Source organism: Thalia democratica, chromosome 5, assembly GCF_965202585.1.
Source record: "Thalia democratica chromosome 5, ktThaDemo2.hap1.1, whole genome shotgun sequence".
NCBI lineage: Eukaryota > Metazoa > Chordata > Thaliacea > Salpida > Salpidae > Thalia > Thalia democratica.
In genome coordinates, this window is record NC_139169.1 from 29,040,548 (window position 1) to 29,064,540 (window position 23,993).

Here is a 23,993-nt window from a genome sequence, read left to right on the forward strand (position 1 = left end):
TTAGAAGGTTTGACTAGCATTTACTTTTTGTTTTAAAAATTACAAATAACATATTTTCAATTATTATGAAACCTTTTACATTTTTTACCAGGTGTAGATAGTTTAAAATAACCACAACATTCTGTATGGGATTTCAAATTCAACTAGGTTTTAATAAAACCTCTTGGAAAACGTTGTGCCTTCATATTTACTACTTCTATTTTACATATGTTTATTATTTTTTCAACTGTATTTCACTAAGGCTAGTCATCAAAATGCTTTAAACTAACGATTCGTTCAAAAGTTCTAATATGTTTTTTTAAACGGCAGGACCGCAATAAAAGCTTAACATATATTTAAAATATTATACATTTAACTAAAAGATTGACATTTCTACAAAAAATTTCTACTTTAACTTAAAATGAAGACAATATGATTTAAAACCTTTAGTGAATTTTCAGATAAGCAGGCAAACAATTTAAAAGATTTTATAACAATATACTTTAGTGTTGTAACTATAAAAAAATGGTATGTACTACAACGTTTTTTCTAACTCAATTTATTACACAACACAAGCAGAGAAAACATAAATAAACACACAAAAACGTATAAGCGTATAAACGACAGTCACAATAGTATTTCAGGGAAAAAATTATAATTTTTCGACCAAATACTACTATTCTTCACTAGAACACGAATCATCCGATGAAAATTTCGAACGAATATTACCAACAATTTTGAATGCTGCTTCTAATAATTCATCAGTATTCATCACCCAATCCTTCAAAATAGGATCCTTTTCAACAGAAACGTCCTTCGCAGGTCTTTCCAATCTTTCCAATTCTTCATCTAGGTTTTCATTTTTCATATGACAAACTGTACCATTATCTTTTAACGAAGATACTGAATTTGGTGGCGACAAGTCGAAACCAAAACTAAATTTGGACGAGCTTCTATCTTTTGCTTTATCAACTGAATTACAAACTGTATTTTCTTTAAGTAGAGCATCCACCTTATCCGTTTCAGATTCGTTAAAGACTTCTGTAGGTTTTAAAGACTTAAAGTTATCATGATTCAGTTCTTCAATAGAACACGAATCATCCGATGAAAATTTCGAACGAATGTTACCAACAATTTTGAATGCTGCTTCTAATAATTCATCAGTTTTCATCACCCAATCCTTCAAAATAGGATCCTGTTCCACAGACACGTCCTTCACAGGTCTTTTTAACATGTTCTTGGCATAAAAAGTGATGTCTGCATCATCAGGGATGCAAAAAACTTGATTCTCAAGTTTCAAGTTTTCAATGAATCCCATAACAGGTACGAAATACTTTAGTTGCTGTTTGCCTGCGACTAGCTCACCAATTTTGCCCAAAACTTGTTTGTTCTTCAATAAGAGCAACGTACCTTTATCGAGAACGTTGTCTGTTTCAAATGCCAGGACGTTAACGCCTTTAAAAGTAATAGATTCAACATACCCGATAAAAAAGGGCTCTTTATCAGTCTGATGATACTTATCATCAACGGAATACTCATTAGATAGTTCTTCATCTGAAGAAACGGAGTTAGTCGAATCAAAATCGATATCAAAACTAAACTCTGACGAGTTATTATGTTTTGCTTCATCAGATGAGCTACAAACAGTCATCTGTTTCACCAGCTGCTCAATTTTAGTCGTTTCTGATTTACTAAAGGTTTCTGCAGGTTGCAAGTCATTATTATCAGTATTCAGTTCATTTACATCTAATTTGCCTACAGAGCTCAAGTCATCAGAATTTGATTCATCACTAGATGACGCGCAATCCATCTTAATTCGGTTCAATTCATCCGTAATTATCGAACTAGATAACTCCGTAAAACCTGAAATTATTTTTAGTAGTAGATAAATTGAATTGAGATATTTTTAATGTAAACTTTATATACTGCGTCACAGTATAAAGTGTTCGTCTGGTTCACAACTGAGCTCTGTACAGTGATATTTCCAATATTTGTTGATATTACCCGTGTTTATATCCATTGTAAATACATACCTTTTACTTTGAAATTTATTTTCTGTAAGAATATTTTAAAGTTTAAAAAAAAAAATTAGAATCGTTTATGGTGTACTTTAAACATGTGGTAAGAATAATTAAACTACTACGTTTATTTAACTTATTTCCAATTTAGCAATTTCTAATAATTAGACCAGTGGTCGTCAAGCTAGTCAAAATCTGTGCACACTAAACTACTAAACAATTGATGTGAACTCCAAAATCTAGTTTTAGAGACCCTCTAGTGGAAGAAACAAGTAAACAATTTTAATTGTTTTTATTAATAGGTTTTACGTTTATATATAGTTATCTTAGTTTATAAAACATGTCATCCTTATGATGACTGCAACTTGTTAATATTTTATCAGCTAGTCATCTTTTTAATGAGCCTTTATTTCGTTAACATTGTTTCCACTATATTTATATCGCTTTCCTCTTGCAAACTAATTTATGCAAATACATCTCCGCTACGCCTACTAAATGGGAACAGTTCAAATATGCACGAAGAAGTTATTGAAAAATGGGTCAAATATGCACGAATGAACACTTTTGTACAAAGACAATTATGCACGAAGAGTTATTTATCATTAAGGGTCGTTTTTGCACGATAGTAAAAAAAATTAAAACAACGATAAGAAAAAAATTAATATAAAAGTTAAAAAGAATAAAAAAAGTTATCGACCGAGGGTAAGGTTTAGGGTTAACAGTGAAGTAAAAATTAATAATTAGTAATAAACCCGTTTATAAGTGTCTTCGTGCAAAATTTACAAGGTACAAAAATATCTCTCTGTGCAAAACTTTTTCTTAAAGTTGTTAAACGAAAAGAAAAATTACAAAAAATGAAAAACGAATTTAAAATCAGCTAAAACAATTTAAAAATATTCATGTATATATTGTTGCTCTATGAACAGACTGTTTTGGTCAGAAAATTTGCGTACTTAAAACTGATATTGTTTACTGGTTTAATGAAGCTTTGCACTCTATGAAGTTTAGGGTCGTAAAAATAATCACTTTTTTCTGTCAAACAAAGTTAAAATTGAAAATCAGGCTGTTATCTACATAAACAAACTCTGAGTTTGTTTTCTTAATTTATAGTAAATGACTTTGTTTTAAGTTTGTAATTGTATATACACTGGTGCCAGTTATTAGAAAAAAAAATCCAGAATCTTTTAAACTGTCTCGAATTATTTCAAATCTCAAAAAGAAATTAAAAACTTTTCAAAGTATATAAAAATCAAGATTTTTTGACAAAGTTTCTTACAAAATACAAAAATTTTCTCTAAATCAACTAAATTTCATATGAATTGTAAAAAACCTGTTATGATATTTTCAAAAATCATATAGTTTTCATGTGTTTTTATATAAAATTAAAACTATTTGTAGTCAGCCTTAGAAAAAAAATCAAAACATCCTGACTTCCTGACTTCCTGGAACACTGATAAACTAATTTGATTAAAAGTTTGTTACAGATATATTACTATAAAGTATTTAAACTTAAAATATTTAGAAATCTAAAACTACACAAAATAAAAATTTCAAGTTAAATAATTGCCAAAGATTAAAAAAATATATGAAAATTAGTCTGACTATTTATTTGAATTATTCAGACGAACAGGTGTTTGTTTAAGTTTTCAGAAAAATTTTAAATTATTTAACAAGTTATCCTGAGTAGACTAAGTGAGTGACAATCCTGTTTTTAAAGCGCATTAAATGCCTTAACCTAACAATTCTAGTTTAATGAAGCTTTGCCCTCTATGAAGTTTAGGGTCGTAACAATTCTAGTTAAAACTATGTCAAAATATATAGATAGTAGCAGTATCATATTATGTTGAAATTTAACTTAAATAATTTTTTTTTTACTAAAAAATATAAATAATAACATTTATATTAAAACAGTAATTTTAGGTTGTATGATTTTACACACTAAAATTTAATACCTTACTGTAATACTTTAAGATTATTATTGTTTTTAAATATTTTAAAATTCTAGAGTAAATTAAGTTAAATGCAATACTAGTTATAGTATGTAAAGTAAGTATGTGTTAATTACAAAAGAGATTTTAAAACTACATTGCAATACTCTGCAAATAAAACTAAGTTGTTATGTATTAACACCAGATTGCCTCTTTTTGAGACAAACTAGTAGTAACAGCCAATTACTGAAAAATACATTGCTAATAAAATTTGATGATCTGAAGTAATAACATAGATAAAAAAACAGACATGGTATTGTCAAATTAAAACATTATTTATAAGGCAAAAAAGGCTATATTTTCTAAAAGTTAGCCTCAAGTTTATAATAAAATTTTAAGCTTACCTGAATATTTAAAGTCTTTACTATTATAAATTTTAATTTTAATCTCAAAAAGCTTAAACTAACCTTTATTATTCCAATTACAGATTTAAGATATACAGAAGTATTTAAAAACAATAATTAACAATGTTTAGTTAAAGTATATAAAAAAATGAAGAACTATAAAACCTTTGAAACAAATTATTTTTATTGTACTATAATAAATTTTAATTAAAACACATAAATGAGTTTAATACTTCGCAGGATATTGTAAATTTATTATTCAGTTTAATATTATATACTATGAGAGTACAAAACAAAGTTTAGTAAGGTCAATTTAAAGTATGTTTACTTACTATAAAGAAACAAACTATTTTGGAACTGTTTTCTAATAATTCTATGGTAAAATTGTAAATTGTAAAAATAATTTACAGGGTATAAAAATTGAGGTTATAAGTTGGTAGTTTAAATTAAGTTTAAAAGAATCAATGATTTTTTTAAAGATTATAGTTGATAGGTGAACCTTTATTGTAAAAAAAATTCAAAACCAGTCTAAGTAACTAATAATAAGGATTAGTAGGGTTGCCATTTTTTAGTCAAGAATACTATCTTAATTGACTTTAAACTATCCTAAGTCATCCTAGGTTCTTTTATCCTTGAGGGTAATCCTTTAAAAAGATTTAAATTACAGAATTTTTTCTAATTAAAAAAAATCATTAATCAGATTTTAAACAAAGCTGGATATAAAGCATCAAAAAACTGAAAATAAAACAAAAAAATGTCTATCAAGATCTAGAAAAAAACAAGGCTGAGATTTTAAAAAAGTTTTAAAAGTTTACTAACTAAGTTTTTTTTTTCAAACTGGTTTAAGTTATTTTCAGTTTTTTTTTATTTTAAACTAGTTTAATTTAGCCTGACATTACGCTAAGTCATCCTTGGGTTTTACAAAAGTTCTAACTTACCTTATTTATCCTTAGTGTGTGGCAGCCCAGAATGAGTTATTAAACTTGCCTGAGTCATCTTAAGTTTAAAAGAAAGAAAAGTCGAGAGATGAAAAAATATTAAGCTAATTAACTCTGAATAATAAAAATAAACATAATTATAATATAAGACAAGTTAGACCTAAACCATAAAAACACTTAACTTTTAGAAATTTTAGTCATAAAAGCATCCTGGATTTAACTAAAATATAAAAATTAGCTTAAGATTTGCAAAAAATATCCTTAATCAGATTTTATTTCTGAGAAAAGTTTAGAAAGTTAAGAAAAGTTCTCAGAACCAGCACGAGTGAAAGGCAACCCTAGTCCCTACTAATACTAAAACCTAGAACTGAATAATAAAACAGAGTTGCCACATTTTAGGGTAGATATTTTAGCCTGAATAAAATATCAAATCTAACCAGAACTAGGCTGAGTCCGTCCTGAATTAAAAAGAAAACTTAAGATAGATAGTAGAAAACAGTTTCAAAAACTAAGGAATATACAGTTATTTAAGGATAAATTTAACTTTCTTGTTAAAAAAACTAAATAGTTAGAAAATGATAGATACCTTCAAAGAATAAAAGTTTTTATAAAATAAAACTAATAAATTTCATTAAAATTTATTACAAAAATCAAACCTAACTAGCCTGAGATTTGAATAAAAAAAATTAGAAAAACACAAGCCAGCCTGGACTTTTACAGAAAGCTCAAACTATCCTTAGTGTGAATCAACTCTGTATAAGTCTACTAAGCCAATGTTGCAATGAAGTTTAATACTATGCAATTTTACAGTTTTATTTCTATATATACACACTAATAAAATAAAATCACTAAAAAATTATAATCATTTAAAACTGAAAGTTTTTACTAATAATTTATTAAAAAATATTACTATGATATATTCAAAGAGAAAAGTTAATATACTTTACGAAGTTCTAAAATATTTAAAATGTTGTTTATAGTTTAAAACATTTTTTGTGTAAAAACTCATTTCAAATTGTAATTGTTAATGATACTAGTTATAGTAGTATGTAAGAATAGCTATTTAGTTTTAAAATCGTAAAACATAAAATACTTTAATTAAAAATTAGGAATTAAAGTTACTAAGCATAATATTATAATTTAAAAAACTTTCCTAGTAAATAACAAAATATTAAGCTATTAAATTAAGTTTCTAAAACTCCATCATGGTTGTAGCTCGTTGACGGACAGGACTTTCTTTAAACTAAGCTGTAGACATCCACATTTTTATTTCTTTTAATTTAAGATGTTAGTTAAAATGAAAAAATGGTTGAGTTTCAAGACCAAAATAGTCTTTTAACTAAAGTGGCTAATTTATTAAAATCCAAATAAAACACCAAGGCTGAATTTCACTTCAGCATTTAAGTCTGTCGCTTTTAAAAAAAACAAATGTAACAAGAAACTTTAACTATTTTTGTGTGTATCCTAAAAGTTTTGTTTACCCCAGAATAATTTTCGTGCACCTTAAAAGTTTGATGCACCCAAAAAGATTCTGTTTTTACTAGTTTTCACAAATGTACTTTTTGATGACTACTAAACTAGACAAGCAAAAAGCTCAACAAAATAACTAAAGAGAACAGGAACACTTATAAAACATTTTAAAATTAAGGTATATTTCGTTATCAGTACAAGAAAAATATTTATATACTATTGTTTAGCTTTTAAAAGTAAAATAAAAACGATTTAAGAGTTATAATAAGATTAAGTGAAATTTATTTGAACATCATTTTAGGATATTCTATAAAACTTTAACATTTTACCAATTTTTTTTTATTGATAACTTTCCTTAAAACTAATAATACCACACTTATTGATAACTATATATAAGTTTTAAGTCTTAATATTATAAATAGAAACTAATATTATTTTTGAAATATCTAAATAAACATTCTTACAGAGTAACTTATGTTTATTGCTTAAAACTAGCTATAATTTGGTCGTCCTATAAATATTAAGAAAATTTTTTTGTTACATAACAAACTGAGTTATTAATGTGAACTGTCAGTTTAATTTACAAGAAATTTAATAAGTATATATAACTTTATAAAACTGTAAATGAATATAATTTTAGTTTTAGTGTTAGAGAGCCAACAATAAAAGTTGTATGGTAGTGAGTTTTAAAAGCAGTGTCTTTTTAAATATTTTTTGTTATATTTTTGTTACTGGTGCAAAAATACAAAATAATTATCATTTATGTATTTTCTATATTTTCTTAACACTAATATAGATCGGTAATGAAGATTTTTAAATTATATTTTTTTAATATCTTAATTTAAACTAGTTAACAAGATAACCTTCTCAAGTCGGTGAAGGTTTTCATTAAGTCAACCTTTATTTTCTTTACAAGGATTTTAAATACTATTTTTAATCAAAACTTTATCGTTTAAAACAAACATAGAAATAATTTCCTAAACAAAAGTTATAGTATTAATGAAATAATAAATACTTTAAAATAAATAATCAATTCATTAATCTCAAACTAAAATATTAAAGGTGTGTTTAAAACAATTATTTTTTATTTATACTAACAAAACACAACTGACTAAATACAGGTGTTCAATTAAGCTTATTTCATACCACAAAGTTTTTTACACTACTAGGCAGATCTACAGGTACAAACTATTGCAGGGTAATCTAAAACACATTATATATAAACACTAGTCCTGGACAAGACATTAGACTCTGCATCTGTGGTGTATGACGCAATAACCGAAAGATTTTTTGTACACTAGGTCCTTTAACAAAATTGTTGGCACTTTTTTCGTCGTTCAATAAAATATATATATGGATGCATTAATAGTTAGTAGTAATTGAAAATAATAAACAATAAAAAATGTTTATAATTATTTTTAAGTATTACTATTTAAAATCATGGTACAAACTAATAATTTTTCTTCTTAAAATTAGAACTTTGAAGCTTATAAAAAGTATTTTAAACCATTTTATTGTTGTTATAGTTAGTAAAAAAACAAAATGTAACGTAGAATACAGCATTTTCAAAATTAAACAGGTTATAAAATTTAAAATAGAACTAAACTAAAAATCTAACATTGAAATTTGTTTGTTGAAGTTCATCAAGCTACTTGGTTCAACCAATTATCTTTTATAATTATTTTTTACCATTCATTTTCAATTTATTCCTTTGTAAATTAAGTTGTAACCAAATGTTAAAATATTTATAATGTCATGATTACCATGAACATTTTTTAACTCAATAATAAGTTGAAGTTTAACACAACAAGTTAATTAATGCTTAAGTGCTTTGAGTTTAAAATCCTAATACCATTTAAATATATTCGAAAACATAGGGCTAGTTTTCTAACTTAGCTTTTGAAAACTTTATATATTTTTAAGCTATTAAAAGGGTATACAAACATAGTATTAAGTCTAAAAAATATACGCTAAAATGAATATTTAAAATTTTTACTCATCAGTTTTGTGAAGTATTAGTTTGTGAGTTTTAAATTAACTAAAAAATTGGCGAAAGTCTGCAAAGCAGAAGTCTGGACTTTCGTATGTCATGAGACAATCTCAAGTTTAACAAAAGGGTTGATCATACCAGTTTGATCATCAGACCACAAGTTTCGGTAGACTGAGACCGTTTTTGTCCTTATTAGGACTCATCAGTCAGCCACAACCGAAAATCTTGCTGTCTTCAATCTACAAACGTTTTATGATGGATTAACATAAAGCAACCATTTGCTGGTAATGATGAAGTTTTTTGATTTTGATTGACTGATGAGTCATAATAGGACGAAAACGATCTCAGTCTACCGAAGCTTGTGGTCTGATGATCAAACTGGGATGATCAACCCTTTTGTTTGAGTTTAAATTAAAAACAAAATACACAACTATTATAATATCAATACTAATTCCAATTTTGTACTTAAGCTAAAAGTTGTTTTAAAAATCATTAGTAGATAAGTTTAAAATGACCCTTGGGTTTATGAAAAAGGAAAAAATAAAAAATGTTCTGATGTTCAGTTGTAGGAGATTTAAATCCCACACTAAATATTCCTTTGATTGTGTTAAAAAGAGGGGCGATAAATTTGAAAAAATTTAAAAGACCGATCGTGCAAAAAAATTTAAAAACTCTAATCCAAATCAAATTTTTAATAACAAATACAAAAATAATGCATTAGTTAAAAAGAAGACTTTAAAACTGTTAGAAAATTTTGGTAATTTTAACCAGACATTTTTTTTACTACAGAAGATACTTACGAACAAAACTTAAGTTTGTTTAAGAATGTTGTTAGAAAACTTAAGTTGCGTAGAATATTAATTCAAAGCTTATTGTATATTTTATAAGTTTACATCTTTTAAGTAGTTCATTAATCTATAATATTTAATAAAAAACTTTATGAAATAAATATAAAATATTCTAATCAAATAAAACCAATAGAGTTACGAAATTGTGTATTTAATTTTTAATAACCTTTATTAGTTTTATAATAAAAGGTTAATTTGCCTGACGTAAGTAGTATTTTTTAAATTTGAAATTAAAAAAATAGGGGTTCTAATTTTAACACTAATAAAATCAATAATAATATTTTTACTAGTATATCTGTTAGTGAAATCTTACAATGCTTTTAGAAAATTGAAAAAAAAATCTTTCATGTAACTATCGCATGTCGATCTAAGTAAAAAAAAAACCTGAAGTTTTTAAACCTGTTAAAAACAAGTTTACTAACTATGTATAACATTTTTTACGTAAAGAATCTTTACATAATTTTTACTATACAAACTAAAAATATTATTTTATTAGGTGTGTACTTACGTTTTATATAAATTTTGCTACTTTAACATATTTATATTTTTCAACCATAGTTTATAATTATATATAATAGCTATAAAACAACTGTATTATGCTGAAAATGGTAACAGCTTCTAAAATATTATAATGTTTAAAAGTTTTACAAACATGACTTTAAAGAAATTGAAATATTCTTATAATTATATTAGTGTTTAAATATTTTTGCATTTAATTTTTTAGAAATATTTTTTTAAATATTTTTGTTTTCGTTATTAGTTTTACGTAGTTTTAAACGATATTTTTTTATAAACTTTTATCATGCCTTATTTTAGAAATAAAGTTAAACTTTGATACAAATTGGTATGGAGTCTGTTTCAATGTAAATTTCTTTAGGGATTATTTTATAATATTTAAGTTATATTAGTAATCTTTTTTGTAAGTTGGTTATTGTTGTTAACAAATCAAACCTTGTGTATTTATAAGTTTTAGGGTAGATTTACTTATAAGTTGTGAATTAGTGATAAATATTTGAGAAGTTTTCTATTTTGAATTGCTGCTTAGATTTCTAATATTAAGATTTTTATACTATCAAAAATAAATTTTAATTTTAACTAACAATAAAAAAAAAACTTGAGTTTCAAAGTTTTGCTAGTACTGTATAAGAATTTTGCGTGTAGTAACAATATATAGATAAAACAAATGTAGTTTTTTAAAACGAGAAAATGAATTAAAACTAATTTAACTAAGATGAAAACCTTTAATAGAAAAAAGTTGAGATTTAAGAAAAAATATCAAAATTTGAGCAATTGAAACATAAAATTTCTTAAACACTGTTATTAAAGTAATTAGGTCATAACCTTAAATAGCTGTAAAACAACACAAATAATTTCAAGTAGTTTAAAGTTTACGTTTTATATTTAGAATTTAAAAGATATAATCAGAATAAAATGTTATTAAGAACACTTGTTATCTTAAAGCAAACTGTTAAGAATAACTTAGTTTTTATAACTTTTATTTTAAATTCATCGTCATTTTACTAGTAACTTAATTCTTTAACTTAAAAAGTTTAAATGACCCTTCCTTAGTTTATTTCAAAAATCTAAGTCAAAATTTGGTGTTTGTTTTCAAAATAACTAAAATGGTTTTATGATATAACTCGTAGGAAAAGTTTTATTTTAAGTATTTATTTTTATAGTTGAATAACAAACAGTTGATTTTGAATTTATACTTTGTTTAATAAAAAAATTTAAATTAAAACAAAAAAACAGTATTTTAAATTAAAGTCTTTTAAAGGAAATTATAAAGACTTGTTTTGTTTTTAAGAAAACTGTCAATTCCAAGTTTTGTGTTTATTTACAACATAATCAAAAAACTTTTTTTTTTAGTGGAAATCTACTTTAAATTATAATCTTAATCATATTTTTTTTACTCTATCTGTTTGTTGCATTAAAACTGTAAGCTTGAATTAATATAATAATGTTTTTTGACTAAAATAAACATTTCAATATTATTTTCATGACTAGTCAGTATATACTAGCAATAGAAAGATTTTTCTTAACATTGAGTAATTTCGAGAAAACTTTTATTTCAAATAAAACAACCATAACAAATTGAAAAACATTTGATTATTTTTATTAAGTTTTTGGATATACAGCAATTAACCAATATTGCGATTAAAATGATTGTATTTGAATATTATTTTTATGTTTAATACCAATAAACAAAACTTATTTACAACTTAACTTGTTTAAAAATACTTTAATAAAATTCTTCAACCTGTTGTGCATTTTAAAAAACTAAATAAAAAATTTTAAACCTAAGCCTGGTAGACACAAATGTTATTAAAAAAGTTATTTTTATTAAGTTATTAGACAACCAACAATTAATCACGTTTAAGTGTGACGTCACATGTAAGAGGAAGTTTGCAACTGTGACGTAACTATGAGTGTTTACAACCGCAAAAAATAAAAATAATAGTATGTTTAGAATGTGTTGACATGGTTGTAAACATTAAGCTATTAACTTATATAATATTTGAAGAAAAGTTTATTATTTTGTTTCGCTTAAAATAGTTGCCAAATATATAACAATTAATACGTATCAGTAGACAACTGCTAAAAGTGAAGTGTTTTAATTTAGTATACTGTTAATAAAGCCAATGTTTATTAACAAAAAAAAGCTTTTACATCGTGTTGAATAAACTTAACAATAATTACGTAATTTTACACGCTAATGACGTACAAGGTTTAACTTTATTGAGTTTTCTTAGCTTATAATGTATACTTTTTTAACTAATTTTTGCTAAACTTTGTTTTCAAACCTTAACCCTTTTAACAATATGATAACTGAAGTCATTTTAAAGATTAAAATATCTAGCTGAAACACTAAAATATATCAAACTTTAATGAGTCTAAACAAAAATGGTATAAAATAATTATAATGTTTTTTGAGATTTTTTATCTCAAAACATTTATACAGGTTGCAAGGACTAACAACAAAATGATGAACATTAAAGTTCTGTTTTACTAACAATATTATAAGATATTTTAAAGTTTAATAAAATTAACACTATCTTTTTATACTATAAAATTTATAACCATTAAACAAATGAAGTTTATTATTCATATAACTTAGTTCCTTATAATCATAAGTTACATGTTTTTAAGGTTTCAAAAGCTTCAATTGAAACAAAAATATTTATTACGAACAGTGAAAAAACTAATATTTGAAACCAAAATGTATGAACAACTTCAATGGGCGATTCTTTATATGTATTATAAAAAAGTGAATTTCATACTAAATAAAACTAAAAAAAAACTTAAATGCATTAAAACGATGATTAGCTTAGGAAAATAAAACTAACGTTGTCTATATTTAAAGCCAAATTTAAATATATAGTTTAAAGACAAATTTTTAACAGACCTTGTTTGAACTTGTATAATGGAAAAACAGTTGATGATAAGTTTTCAAGTTTTATTGCACGTTAGCAATTGATACAATTTCTAAACTATTAATATAAAAATAAGCGATTTACAACTCCAGAATTGATGATTAGTAACATAAAAAATAAAGTTAATCAGAAACAGTCAATTTTAAGTAAGTCTCGGCTCGAAACTATATAACACTTGCTCCTCACCACTAAAGTTTTCAACACTCCAAAAAATTACCCACAATTCAACCAATCAGAGCCTTCCTAACTTCTACTTCACCCAATCACACGAGCTGATCGAACTCCAGGCTGTCCACCCTGCTCATCGACTCCTCGGTCACCTCCCTCCTGCAGTGGGTGTCGCTCGAGCGTGACTCTTCATACTGGGAATTCCCCTTGTACGATCGCGACTTGTACGTTTCGTGCGTGTGTGACGAGGTGGTTGACGGGGTGAGCAGCTCGTCGATTTCGGGGATCTGCAGCTGCGCCTTGGACATGTCAGGCATCGACACGTACTGCTGGGGTTGCCTGCTTGACCTGTGATTTAAAAATAAATGTTTAATAAAAAAATAGCTTATAACCACACACTTTTTGGTCGACTGCTGACTTTGTTGAGTTAAAATAAGATACTCATTTGTTATCTTAGTTTTTGCCTGATACGGTAAAAAATTTCAAAATTTGAAATAGAAACTGTTTATTAAATAAGTTTACTATTCTCCCTTTAAAATAGATATGCACTGAAATACTGTGTTGCAACAAGTGAATAAAGTTTAGTTATTACGACACAGTATTTATTTCTTTATAGCCATATTTTAGAAGATTCATAAAAATTTAAAGTTTTAAATTGAAAGCTAAACAAAAAGAAAATGGAAAAACAAGAAGTGAATTAAAGCATTATTGCTTTGAAATTACATTGTGCATGTATTTAATAGTTTTATTAGGTATATTAGATAATTTGGTTTATTTTACTACTAAACTTTTACCCTAACAAACACAAATAAAAAAAAACTTAAATATAAACACGCAATTTTATTTAAAGTTTTGTTGTTATAAAGTTAATGTCAACTAACCTTGAAAGTGTTCTTTGCTTCATTTCAGGCACGGGTGACGTGTGAGTGACGTCATACATTGAAGCTGACATCATCTCTTCAAATCCCGCCATCAGCGAGCCTATCTCGTTGGAACCTGGTTGTTGTTTTAATTTTGTTGTAAAGAAAATAGCAGTGTTTTGACCAAATAGAAGTTTTTAGGAAAAAATACTTTTTGAGTTTTTGTATTTGTTAAACTATTTTAAACTTTAAAAAAGTCGGTATTTTTTTGACTTTGTCTTCTAATAACTGGTGTGTTAATAAAAAAGTTAATAATATTTCTTTCAACTTTAATTAAAACATTTAATAAATTTCATATCTCAAAAAATGTCTCAGTTAAACTGTTTATTTTGATGTTAGGTTTATCAACCTTGATAAAACTTTACATTTAAACATATTTATACGTGTAGTATTCTAATAAAAAAAAACGAAACATGCCATTTTACTTAAAATATTTCATTTTTGCAACTGCTTATAGAATTGAGAAAAGTTATCAAACTCAAAACCTTTTCATTTAAAATATAACAAAAAATCTTAAATGCAAATAACCAAACCGTAGGAAAAGTCGCCTGAGGAGAAATTCTTGGTGTGTGTCGCGTCACTATCTGATGATGACGACATTGATTCCTGATGAACGTCACAAACTACCACATTATCACGTGATGATTCTCCTATTGTGAGCCTGTCATTTAAAAAGTTAGCATCGAAAGTGTAAAATAATTAGTCTTGTGCGTAAATTTTTGTTATTATTCAAAGAAAGATATATTGCAAATAAGTACGGAGCGAGTATTTTTCAAAAATACCAAAAAATGTAGTAAGCCGAAAAAATCTATGAAATATTATAAAATAATTTATAAGCTATTTTTAGATCATCTATAAACAAGTTTTATTTTGTAAGCAACTTGTTTACTAATGATTTGAACAACTTTTATTTCATTAAAACTAGAAATGTACTCATTAAAACCTACATACAAAGTCAGCCTTCAAAGCAATTATTGGTTTTCATTTGGCATTAAGAACTTATTATTTAGTTTTAATAGTTTTATGTTTATATAAACAACAATCAACTCTGATATTTCAGCTATTTTAATTAATAAAAAAATTGAACAACAATAAATACTACTTTCCAACAAAAAAAAATTGAAATTAAACAAAAACTATGCTTAAAACATGTAAATATAAATAAAAAACCTAAGATCACTTATTTTTGAAACACCATACCTCTTTGGTTGTATCATGACGTCATACTCTGTCAACGTTACGTCATCGCGCATTGAATCAAGATCGTGAATTTCCAGTATGTCGTCATCGTTTTCCTCCAACATGGGTGAATCCCCGTTAAAGAACACGTTTTCGGACTTTACCGACATGGATCTGTCTTTGAAGCTCCTCAGGCTTTTGAGTTCCGACATTGGCACCGAAGACATGACTATTGAAAAAATTAGGTTTTATTAGAATATACATGGGGTGCACAAAAGTAAAAAAAGTAGAAATTTGAACAGTATACAGGTTGTAGTTGTGTTATAACAATATAATTATGTTAACAACAAATAGTTTAAGCTGCACATCAAACTGTTTACTTTAAGTCGGTTTTCTATTGACTTAATTTTTAAATTAACCGAATACAGCTAACAATTATGTTTGTCATCAAATTGTAATTAATAGAATAGTATTGTGAAATAATTTATATCAAATTTTAACGAACAACAGCCAAAAACAAACTGTCATCTTCCTCATGTATGACGGACAGTGTGGACCCGATGTACCTCCCGTTAACTTTGGGTGGTTGGTACAATATCTGACCGTGCCCTATTATCACTTGGTGGAGCTCTCCCTCCTGCAAGTCCGTAACCACGTTCTGTTGACCGCCCTGTTGTTAGGGAGATAATTATTTGAACTGCTTTTTACTTTTTTAGTATTTAATAGTACTTTGACCGCCCTACTTCATTAACGCGGTTATATTTATGCTTGTTTCATAACATTGTAAATTATGGACTACATATTCTTGAAAAACTTAAGTAATAACAGTTCTTTAATTTTTGTAAGTTTTGAGTTGTCGTGAGGCTGTTAAGTTTAAATATTAGTCAGATGACTGAAAAAAATGTTTAAGTGTAAAACAAGGTATAAAACTGTTTTTCTAAACTAAGTATTGAATAATGAGTTTTTAATACTTAATTTCAAAGCAAAATTTAAAAATAAAAGCGTTGTTTGTAATCGAACTTGCGTAACCATTTCTCAAAAAGTCTATGTAAATTGTTTATTCAGTAAAAATACGCTAATTCAGTTTTGATACAAACTTTAATTACACTGCTAGAACTGTTAGTCTTTACTATTTAAACATTTTTTGTCGTTCCTGTAATATCAAGTTTAATGACTTACCCTTCTGTATTTCGGATCAAACGTCCTTTTTCTTGTTGATATTACACTGTTGAAATAACAGTTTAGTTTCAGTTGACTTATACTTGTGCGTGGCTTTTGATTTTGATATACATTAAAACTAAATATTTTTTAATGTTAAACAAATAACATTTTCACAATCAAACCTGTGACTGGCAAAACCGAGCAGAGCAACAAGTACGACTCCTGCCACGGAGAAGGCCGCGTATTTAGTTCCGCTACCCTCATTGGAGTTTTCACCAGAATCAGGATTATTACCAGGCTTGATTCCTCGGGGATCCCGGTCGGGAATGCCGTTTGTGCAGTGCTCTATGTTGTAAGACACCGAGCAACTGGAAAACTAAAAAAAAAAGTTAAATTATAGTTTTAAAATTTAATTTTAATTTTATATTTTGTTAGTGATGTTATGTAAAAATGGTAACGGTGAGTGATTGGTATCGATAATTTACTTTTTTAGTTTTTTAATTTGTACAATTGCTTAAATGCGTAAAAAACAAATACTATATTTGTCGTAAATTGCATTTTCTTTTTGTTAAGTTAACTTGCTAATAATATGAAAATGTTGTTTTATACTATAAATTAAAAAAATATGTTCAAGTATAAATTGTCAAAGAAAAAAAAATTGAAATTTTAGTTGTTTAAACTTTCAAGACACTTTCCAAGATAAGAATCCAGGGCACCTATTTTTTATTCTGTAATTGCAGTTTTAGTACACTTTTTGATGTAGAAATGTAAACAAAAAGTGCACCTGAAAATCAGTTATTTACTTAACTAAATAATAATGACTATATGTATTTTGTTATATTCTGAGTTATAATCTTTTTTTCGATGCCTTTAAAGCTTTTTACAAATCAATGTTTGATTTTACTATTAAAATTTTTTTAGTTTTTGTTGACTTATTTTTCAAACTAACTAACCATAAGACAATCATAAGTCTTTCCAATAACATAGCTCTTTATTGGATGTCTTTTGTAGCAAAATTCACAGCAAAAATTCCACGAGTCGTGAGCACTCTGAGGAAGAAAATAGGAATTTTAAAAAATATAGATGTCAAATAAGTAAATTTGTATGAACCACTTATTTTATAAAGTATAGTACTTATTTAATAAAAACAATCTCAACCAAAACAAATGCAGGTAGCCAAGATAACTACTTTTCATTTTTAAAAGAAACAGTCAAAAGCTTAAAACCTTAAAAAAAATTAACAAACTTTTAAAAGATTACTTTAAAATTTTTTTTATACCATTATTATTTTCTAAAAGATAATTAACAGTTGTAACTATTACGAACCAAACGTTTTCTTTAAATAGTAATTAAAAATAAATTAACTGTAAATTGAAACGCTGAATAAAAACATAACAAATCGAACTTTAAAAAGTCAATACAGCAATTTGAAAAATGGTAAATGTTTATTTTGTAAAATGTACCGTTGAGCAGTTCTTCACTGTTATTATATGCTGTTTTGGATAAGTTATCTTAGTGAACTCATCAAAACAAGTTTCTTCACTGCAACAGTCTTGTGTTAGATAACTGTCTTTCTGTTGTAAAATTATATTTTCTAAAAGTATGTTAGAAATTTGTTTTTTAGTACTTTATCATTAACTTTACTTTCTAGCTAGTTTTATTTTAAAAAGTTGTTTAATACTTTTTATCGGTTATTTTTAATGTAAAAATTAGTTTTATGTCTAATTTTCTTTTAAGTAAATTAAATATGTCACCTTTAGTTTGGTGACAGAAAACTATTTTGTTCGGTACACGTTAAGTTAAAATTTGTTACAGAGGGTAATATTTTAAAAAAGTATTGGGTAGGCTTTTTTTGTATGTAGAACATAATGATTGTTTGTAATGTAGTATTAAAACAAGTTATTAATTTTTATATAAAAAAATATAAAAATAATCCAAAAATTGTCTTGAAGATACAATATTATTTAGTATGTACATTTTTATTTTTTATTAATGTTATTTAAAACACTTACTAAGTTTTTTACTTCAAAAAAACAATATAAACTTATAATTGATTAAATAATTCATTTAATTTGACAAAAAGCTTGAAATTATCATTGAAAATCATCAAGCAAAAGTATTTGCAAAAGTGTCGTAAATTTAGCATTAAATATATTGAGAAAGTTAATATCTTTTGTTGTTGCACGAGGTTACTGTTAGTTTCGTAATAAAATGTTGTGAAACTCTACATACAAACTCTGACTCATTAAGAATTTAAAATTAGAAAAAGGAGAATACTTGAAATAAGTTCAGATTTAAGTTGTAAATTACAAATCAAACTGTTAGGCTTTTGTTGTTTAAAATATTTAAAATAAAATTTAAGAATTTATAGCTATTTTCAAAAAACTAAGTGTACATATTTTTATCAACTTATTTTGATTTTCACAACTTACTTTTGCTAAATATAGGTACTTTTTATGACAGTAAAATGTTTGTAAAGATTAATCAAAATATATCAAAAACTTTATTTACTCTGTTGAAAATGCTTTTCGCTTGATTATAAAAATATTTTAAGTAGAACTTGTTTTAAAAAAATTATCTCTGTGCTAAAGCTTATCTTTATGATTAACGTTTTTATTATATTTAAGTTTACAAAAAGATTAAAGTATTTACTAGATTTAATAGTAAGTTAAACAGAAAAGTGGTTTAAATAAAAGTATTTTGTTAAATTACAATATGTTTAAGAGTGCATCAAAGTTTTTTTTTTGACTTGCTGTGCTGATTTAAGAATTAAAATTCTATTTAAAAACAAAATCACTAGCTTTTTTTGTACCTTTTATATGTAGATTTTTTATACCATAGATAAACAGTAAACTTGACATAAAATTATGCACTAACTTAAAACGTTTATAATGCAAAACTAATATTGCTAATCTAAATGGTAACCTTAAAAATAAGCACTAAGTTACTAAACAGATATAAATGATAAATGTAAAAAAATATACATAATTTTATTTCTTATTATTAATCATTAAATCCTCTGTAGTAGCAGTTAATAGCAAAACAACTTTTATAAAGCTCATGAATCATTTTAAAAACGTTTCGTTGTTTTAAAATAAACGAGATTTAAGTTTTAAACACATTTAAACATCTTTAACTTAACGGTTTGTTAGCGCCTTTAGAAGAAACTGATTAGGAAAGACCGCATAAAATTAAACCTTTCACATAAAAACTAGTATTAGTTAAAGAAACATATCACGTAATACTTGTGACATAAGTTAATTTATTAGTTTAGTTGCAAAATTCCTATAACCTTAGAAAACCATTTATATTTTGCTATTTTTAACATTTAAAAGATTTGAATGAATAAACTAACTTATATTACTTTAAACTTGTCAAACAGCCCTTAACGTTATGAAACTACTTTTAACTGAAATCCAGTCTAAATTGAAAAATTGAAAATATTGCATTACAAACTAACACAGTTGTTTTCTTTGACGCTCACATTTGCGCAGCTCCCACCTTGGAAATTCGATATGACGTCACCCAACGCAGGGATTTTGTTGATTGTTTCGTTTCTTAAAAAATATCATGTCAAAAACTGCTTACCAATTGTTTAGTATATGTTATTATAATTTTACATACAGCACAATAAAAACACGAAAGTGGTATAACGGTTAAACGTTTGAACAAGCAAATTTACAAAAAGCAATAAAAAAGTAAAACGAATAAATTTTTAAAATGATCCCAAAAAAAAAAAAAAAGTTCGATTTATCAAATGTAAGTGTTAGCATCAAAAAAAAAAACAGTTAGTCTGTTCTGGTTGTGTGAATAGATTTCTTTTTAGTAATTATACTTGACCTTTAAACATAAATGTTTTTATCAAAAACTACTTATCAGTTTTGAGCACCTATTAAGAAAAAATATAGAATAAGAATAAAATACGAAACAAAATAACGTTTATTGCTAAAAAAATAAAAAAAACGTAACTTACTTTGTATTATTGGTTTGAGCTGCACAATTTGTGATGAAAACCAAAGACGTGATGAAAATAAAAAGCTTTCGACTATAAGGCTTCATACGTGCTAGGGTTATAGAAAAAAATTACTTATTTTATTTGCAATGTGTGTAATTTTTAATTAAAATAAATTCTCTAAAGTAGGTTGAAAATCAGAAATGTAAAAAATTAACATTCTTTCAGAAATGTTATGTGTGAAAATAAATAAACTAGAGCTCCCGTTTCCAAATTGCTGTTTTAAATATGTTTTCACTTTAACTATTTTATCTTGTAGTAAACTCATAAAAAACAAAACACAACAAGAATATACTGTAATCCTAAAAACATAATTCTAAAAACAACTTTACTTCAAAAACTTTGCAGTACAAACCAGTAAACTAAACGTTGACTACTAAATAAAGTATACAAAAAGTATATAGATAAAGTATATAAACATATATCTGAATAATATTAAAAATACATAAACAAGCTAGTGTAGTAAGCAAGTTGTAAAATAAACAGTGAATAGATAATTTATTCATAAAAACGAAGATTAGTTTACTTCCGCTGCAAAGCTGCTCTGTACCGCCAGCAAGCCGTTACAAAAATCTAGCTTAAACATTTAAACTGATACTTTGAGTTAAAATACACACGTAACACACGTAACACTTTTGTTTGAATGCACGAACGAAGATAAGCTAGCTTTTAAAACATTGAGCTTCAAAAATTTTATTTAATCTGAACTAATATGCACTATATTGGTACCTTCTATGAAACTAGAGTCTAATTATAATAGCTTTAAAACTATTTAAAGTTTAAATCTTGTGCTATACTGTTTTGTATCAGACATAGAATAAAAATAGACATAGTGCTTGTGTTAGCTTTTGTCTAAAATTATTTTACTGTTTTGATCTTGAAAATTAAAATTACAGTCGGAAACCTAATATTTTTTTAATACTACCTTTTATATAAAATTGAAAGAAGTTGAATCGTAAGTTAAATAGTATTTATACAATATTCTTACAAATTTATAATTTAAAATGGACTTGCTTTTGTTAGAAATTACTTACTTATGTACAAGATAATATCTAATTACGAAATGTGGTTTTTTAATTTAATTATAAAATTTATTTTAAACATAAATGGTAATTTTGTTTACTTGAAGTAGCGTTTTTAAGATATGATGTCGATTTGTATTCAATAAACTACTTAAAACTAGTTTTACAAAAAAAACTTAAGCTGGTTAACAAAAGCTGCATTATAGTTTAAAACTTTAACTAAATTTAATAAGTTAAAGCTTATTGTCTCGCTACTTCAATAAAATTAATAAAAATAGTTTTAAATATAAATAGTGGGCAATATTTTCTGGCTAAATTGCAATGTTCTAACAACTTTTCCCCGAAACTATTTTTTTTATTAAGTTGTAGCTCCTAACTGTTGTGTAAAGACTTGATAAACAGAGTTCATTTATCTTCAATATTTTTAATTTCAATATTCTGTTCGTATTTATACTTGTTTTAGTAGCACAGTGAAATAAATTTTACAAAGTTTTTTAGATTAATTAAATAAGCTTAATAAGTTTCTTGAAAATAATTTTTGTATAATAATTTCTGATGAAAAATCAAAATGGTTTGAACATTGTTAAAAAAGTAACTTGGATAAAATTAGAACTTTGTTTTTCTATCAATTTTTCAATGTTTGTAGTTTATGATATTATAAAATACTACGTTCACAAGCTAACAAAATTAAAGAATAATAACTAATGAGTTAAATGCTAAGAACTATACTATACTTACTGTTTACAGTTTTAAGTAATTACAAGATAAAATAAGTAGTAAGGTGGTTTAGAACTCATAATTTTTAGTTTAAAACTTCTTATTATTTTGAAGATGACTAAATACTTTTATTAGTTTAAAAATAAAGTTAAGATGAGCTTATTTAAATTTGTTTATAATCAAATATTATATATAATTGATATTAAAAGCTTCTTAATTTTTTTTTAATTTAAGCATATCAAAAACCGGTTTATTCAGAATGATAAATTCTTAATAATTTTAAAACAAAAAGGTAGATAAAGGGTGATAATTAAGTTAAAAAAATATTTTTTACTCAAACTAACTACAGTTTACTTCGTTTAAAAACCTACAAATGACTATAGAAACATTTGTAAATTAATATTTAAAAAAACTTTATTTTTACAAGTTTAAAAATTTGTTTATCTTTTTTGTCAACAGTGTGTTTAAAATGGTACCTGTGGGCTAAAACTTAAGTGATCAATTTCCTGTTTTGTACCAAAGTGATATTGTGATCAGAAAGAATTTAGTATTGCTGTGTTCAGTGGTGCAAATGTTGACAATTGTGTAAAGTATGATAAACCTTTCTTACTGAACAACTTTACTGAACGTTACTAAAGACTATCTTCCTAAAGTGAAGTGCTTTGAAAATCTTGTGAAACAATAAGTTACAGTCCGAGAACATCGATCATCAAAGAAAACGAGTTTAAATCAAATGGAAACAGTGCTGACCAGGCACGTAGCTTGGTACGTTTCTGCAAATCTACAGAAACGAAAAAAACTCGCTTTTCTTTTGATTATCCAGCTTTTAAAACCTTGTTTCCTTAGCTTCAAGTATTTGTTTATACTTAGTTTTGCACTCCTGAAAAATAATTTTATTTTTATGGACTCTTTAGCAATTTTAGTGTCGTAAATATTGAACAAATTGAATACATCTAAATTATATACAAATAGCTTCGTGTAAAAATCTAAAATCAAATAGCAAACTATTGTATTTTAGGCTGTAGATTTGGTTTAAATGATGTGAGAGAGAGCCTTGTACTATTGAAATGTTTGTGGTGAGTCTAAAATAACTTTACTTTTTTTGAAATTTACATTTTTTTGTCTCTCAAAAGAGCAAATACAGATAGAAGATATATGAAATGATAAATTTTAGAATAGATGAACCTCAAAGTTAAGTAAGATGAAGAACTAACTTTTGTTTTAAATCAAATTAACTCTCTGAGCTGAATGTTTTAAGATTAAATCCCTGTGGTTGACAAACATAAAAAAATGAAAAACTTTTGAAACAGTGATAATAATCTGATTTCCTGAAGTTTTATCAAGAAAATTAGAATCTATTAAATCAGAAAAAAATAACACAATAAAACAAATAGCTTGCAACAAGAAGAAAAAAATAAAAAACTCATTAATATAAACATTTTTTAAAGAATAATATAAACAACTTATTTTTATATATTTAATTTCATAATTAAAACTTGTTTTAAAGATATTAGAAATGCTTAGTGAATTAAAATTATTATTTTTCAAGATTAATATAAACAAATAATAGTTTTTTTATTGTATTTTAGAACTTTATTTTCTAATTAAAACTGGTTTTAAAGATTTTATAAATGCTTACCTTAGTTAAAGTTTTTATTGCATTTTTTAGCAAAGTTAAAAGTTAAAATTGTACATTGTAGCCACACACATAAAGTATTCTGGATAACTCTAGGATATTTAGAGTTTTTTTTTGAACTTAGGCTGACTCAGTATAGTTTTTTTTTTATCTATGAAAAACTAAGGAC

The 23,993-nt window shown here is 25.4% G+C and overlaps 1 protein-coding gene across 1 annotated transcript; it reads right to left on the reverse strand.

Annotated features, from left to right (window-relative positions):
- Window positions 1-13,090: 13,090 nt before the first annotated feature.
- Window positions 13,091-20,531, reverse strand: LOC145836389 (uncharacterized). Its single transcript, XM_082944194.1, has 11 exons — window positions 20,411-20,531; window positions 19,898-19,994; window positions 17,901-18,011; window positions 17,391-17,486; window positions 16,620-16,813; window positions 16,456-16,501; window positions 15,799-15,946; window positions 15,298-15,505; window positions 14,631-14,758; window positions 14,059-14,173; window positions 13,091-13,525 (listed from the first exon to the last, which is right to left on the reverse strand). The coding sequence occupies exons 1-11, from the start codon at window positions 20,494-20,496 to the stop codon at window positions 13,273-13,275; spliced, it is 1,482 nt and encodes a 493-aa protein (XP_082800320.1). The 5' UTR covers window positions 20,497-20,531; the 3' UTR covers window positions 13,091-13,272.
- Between the last annotated feature and the right edge of the window lie 3,462 nt (window positions 20,532-23,993).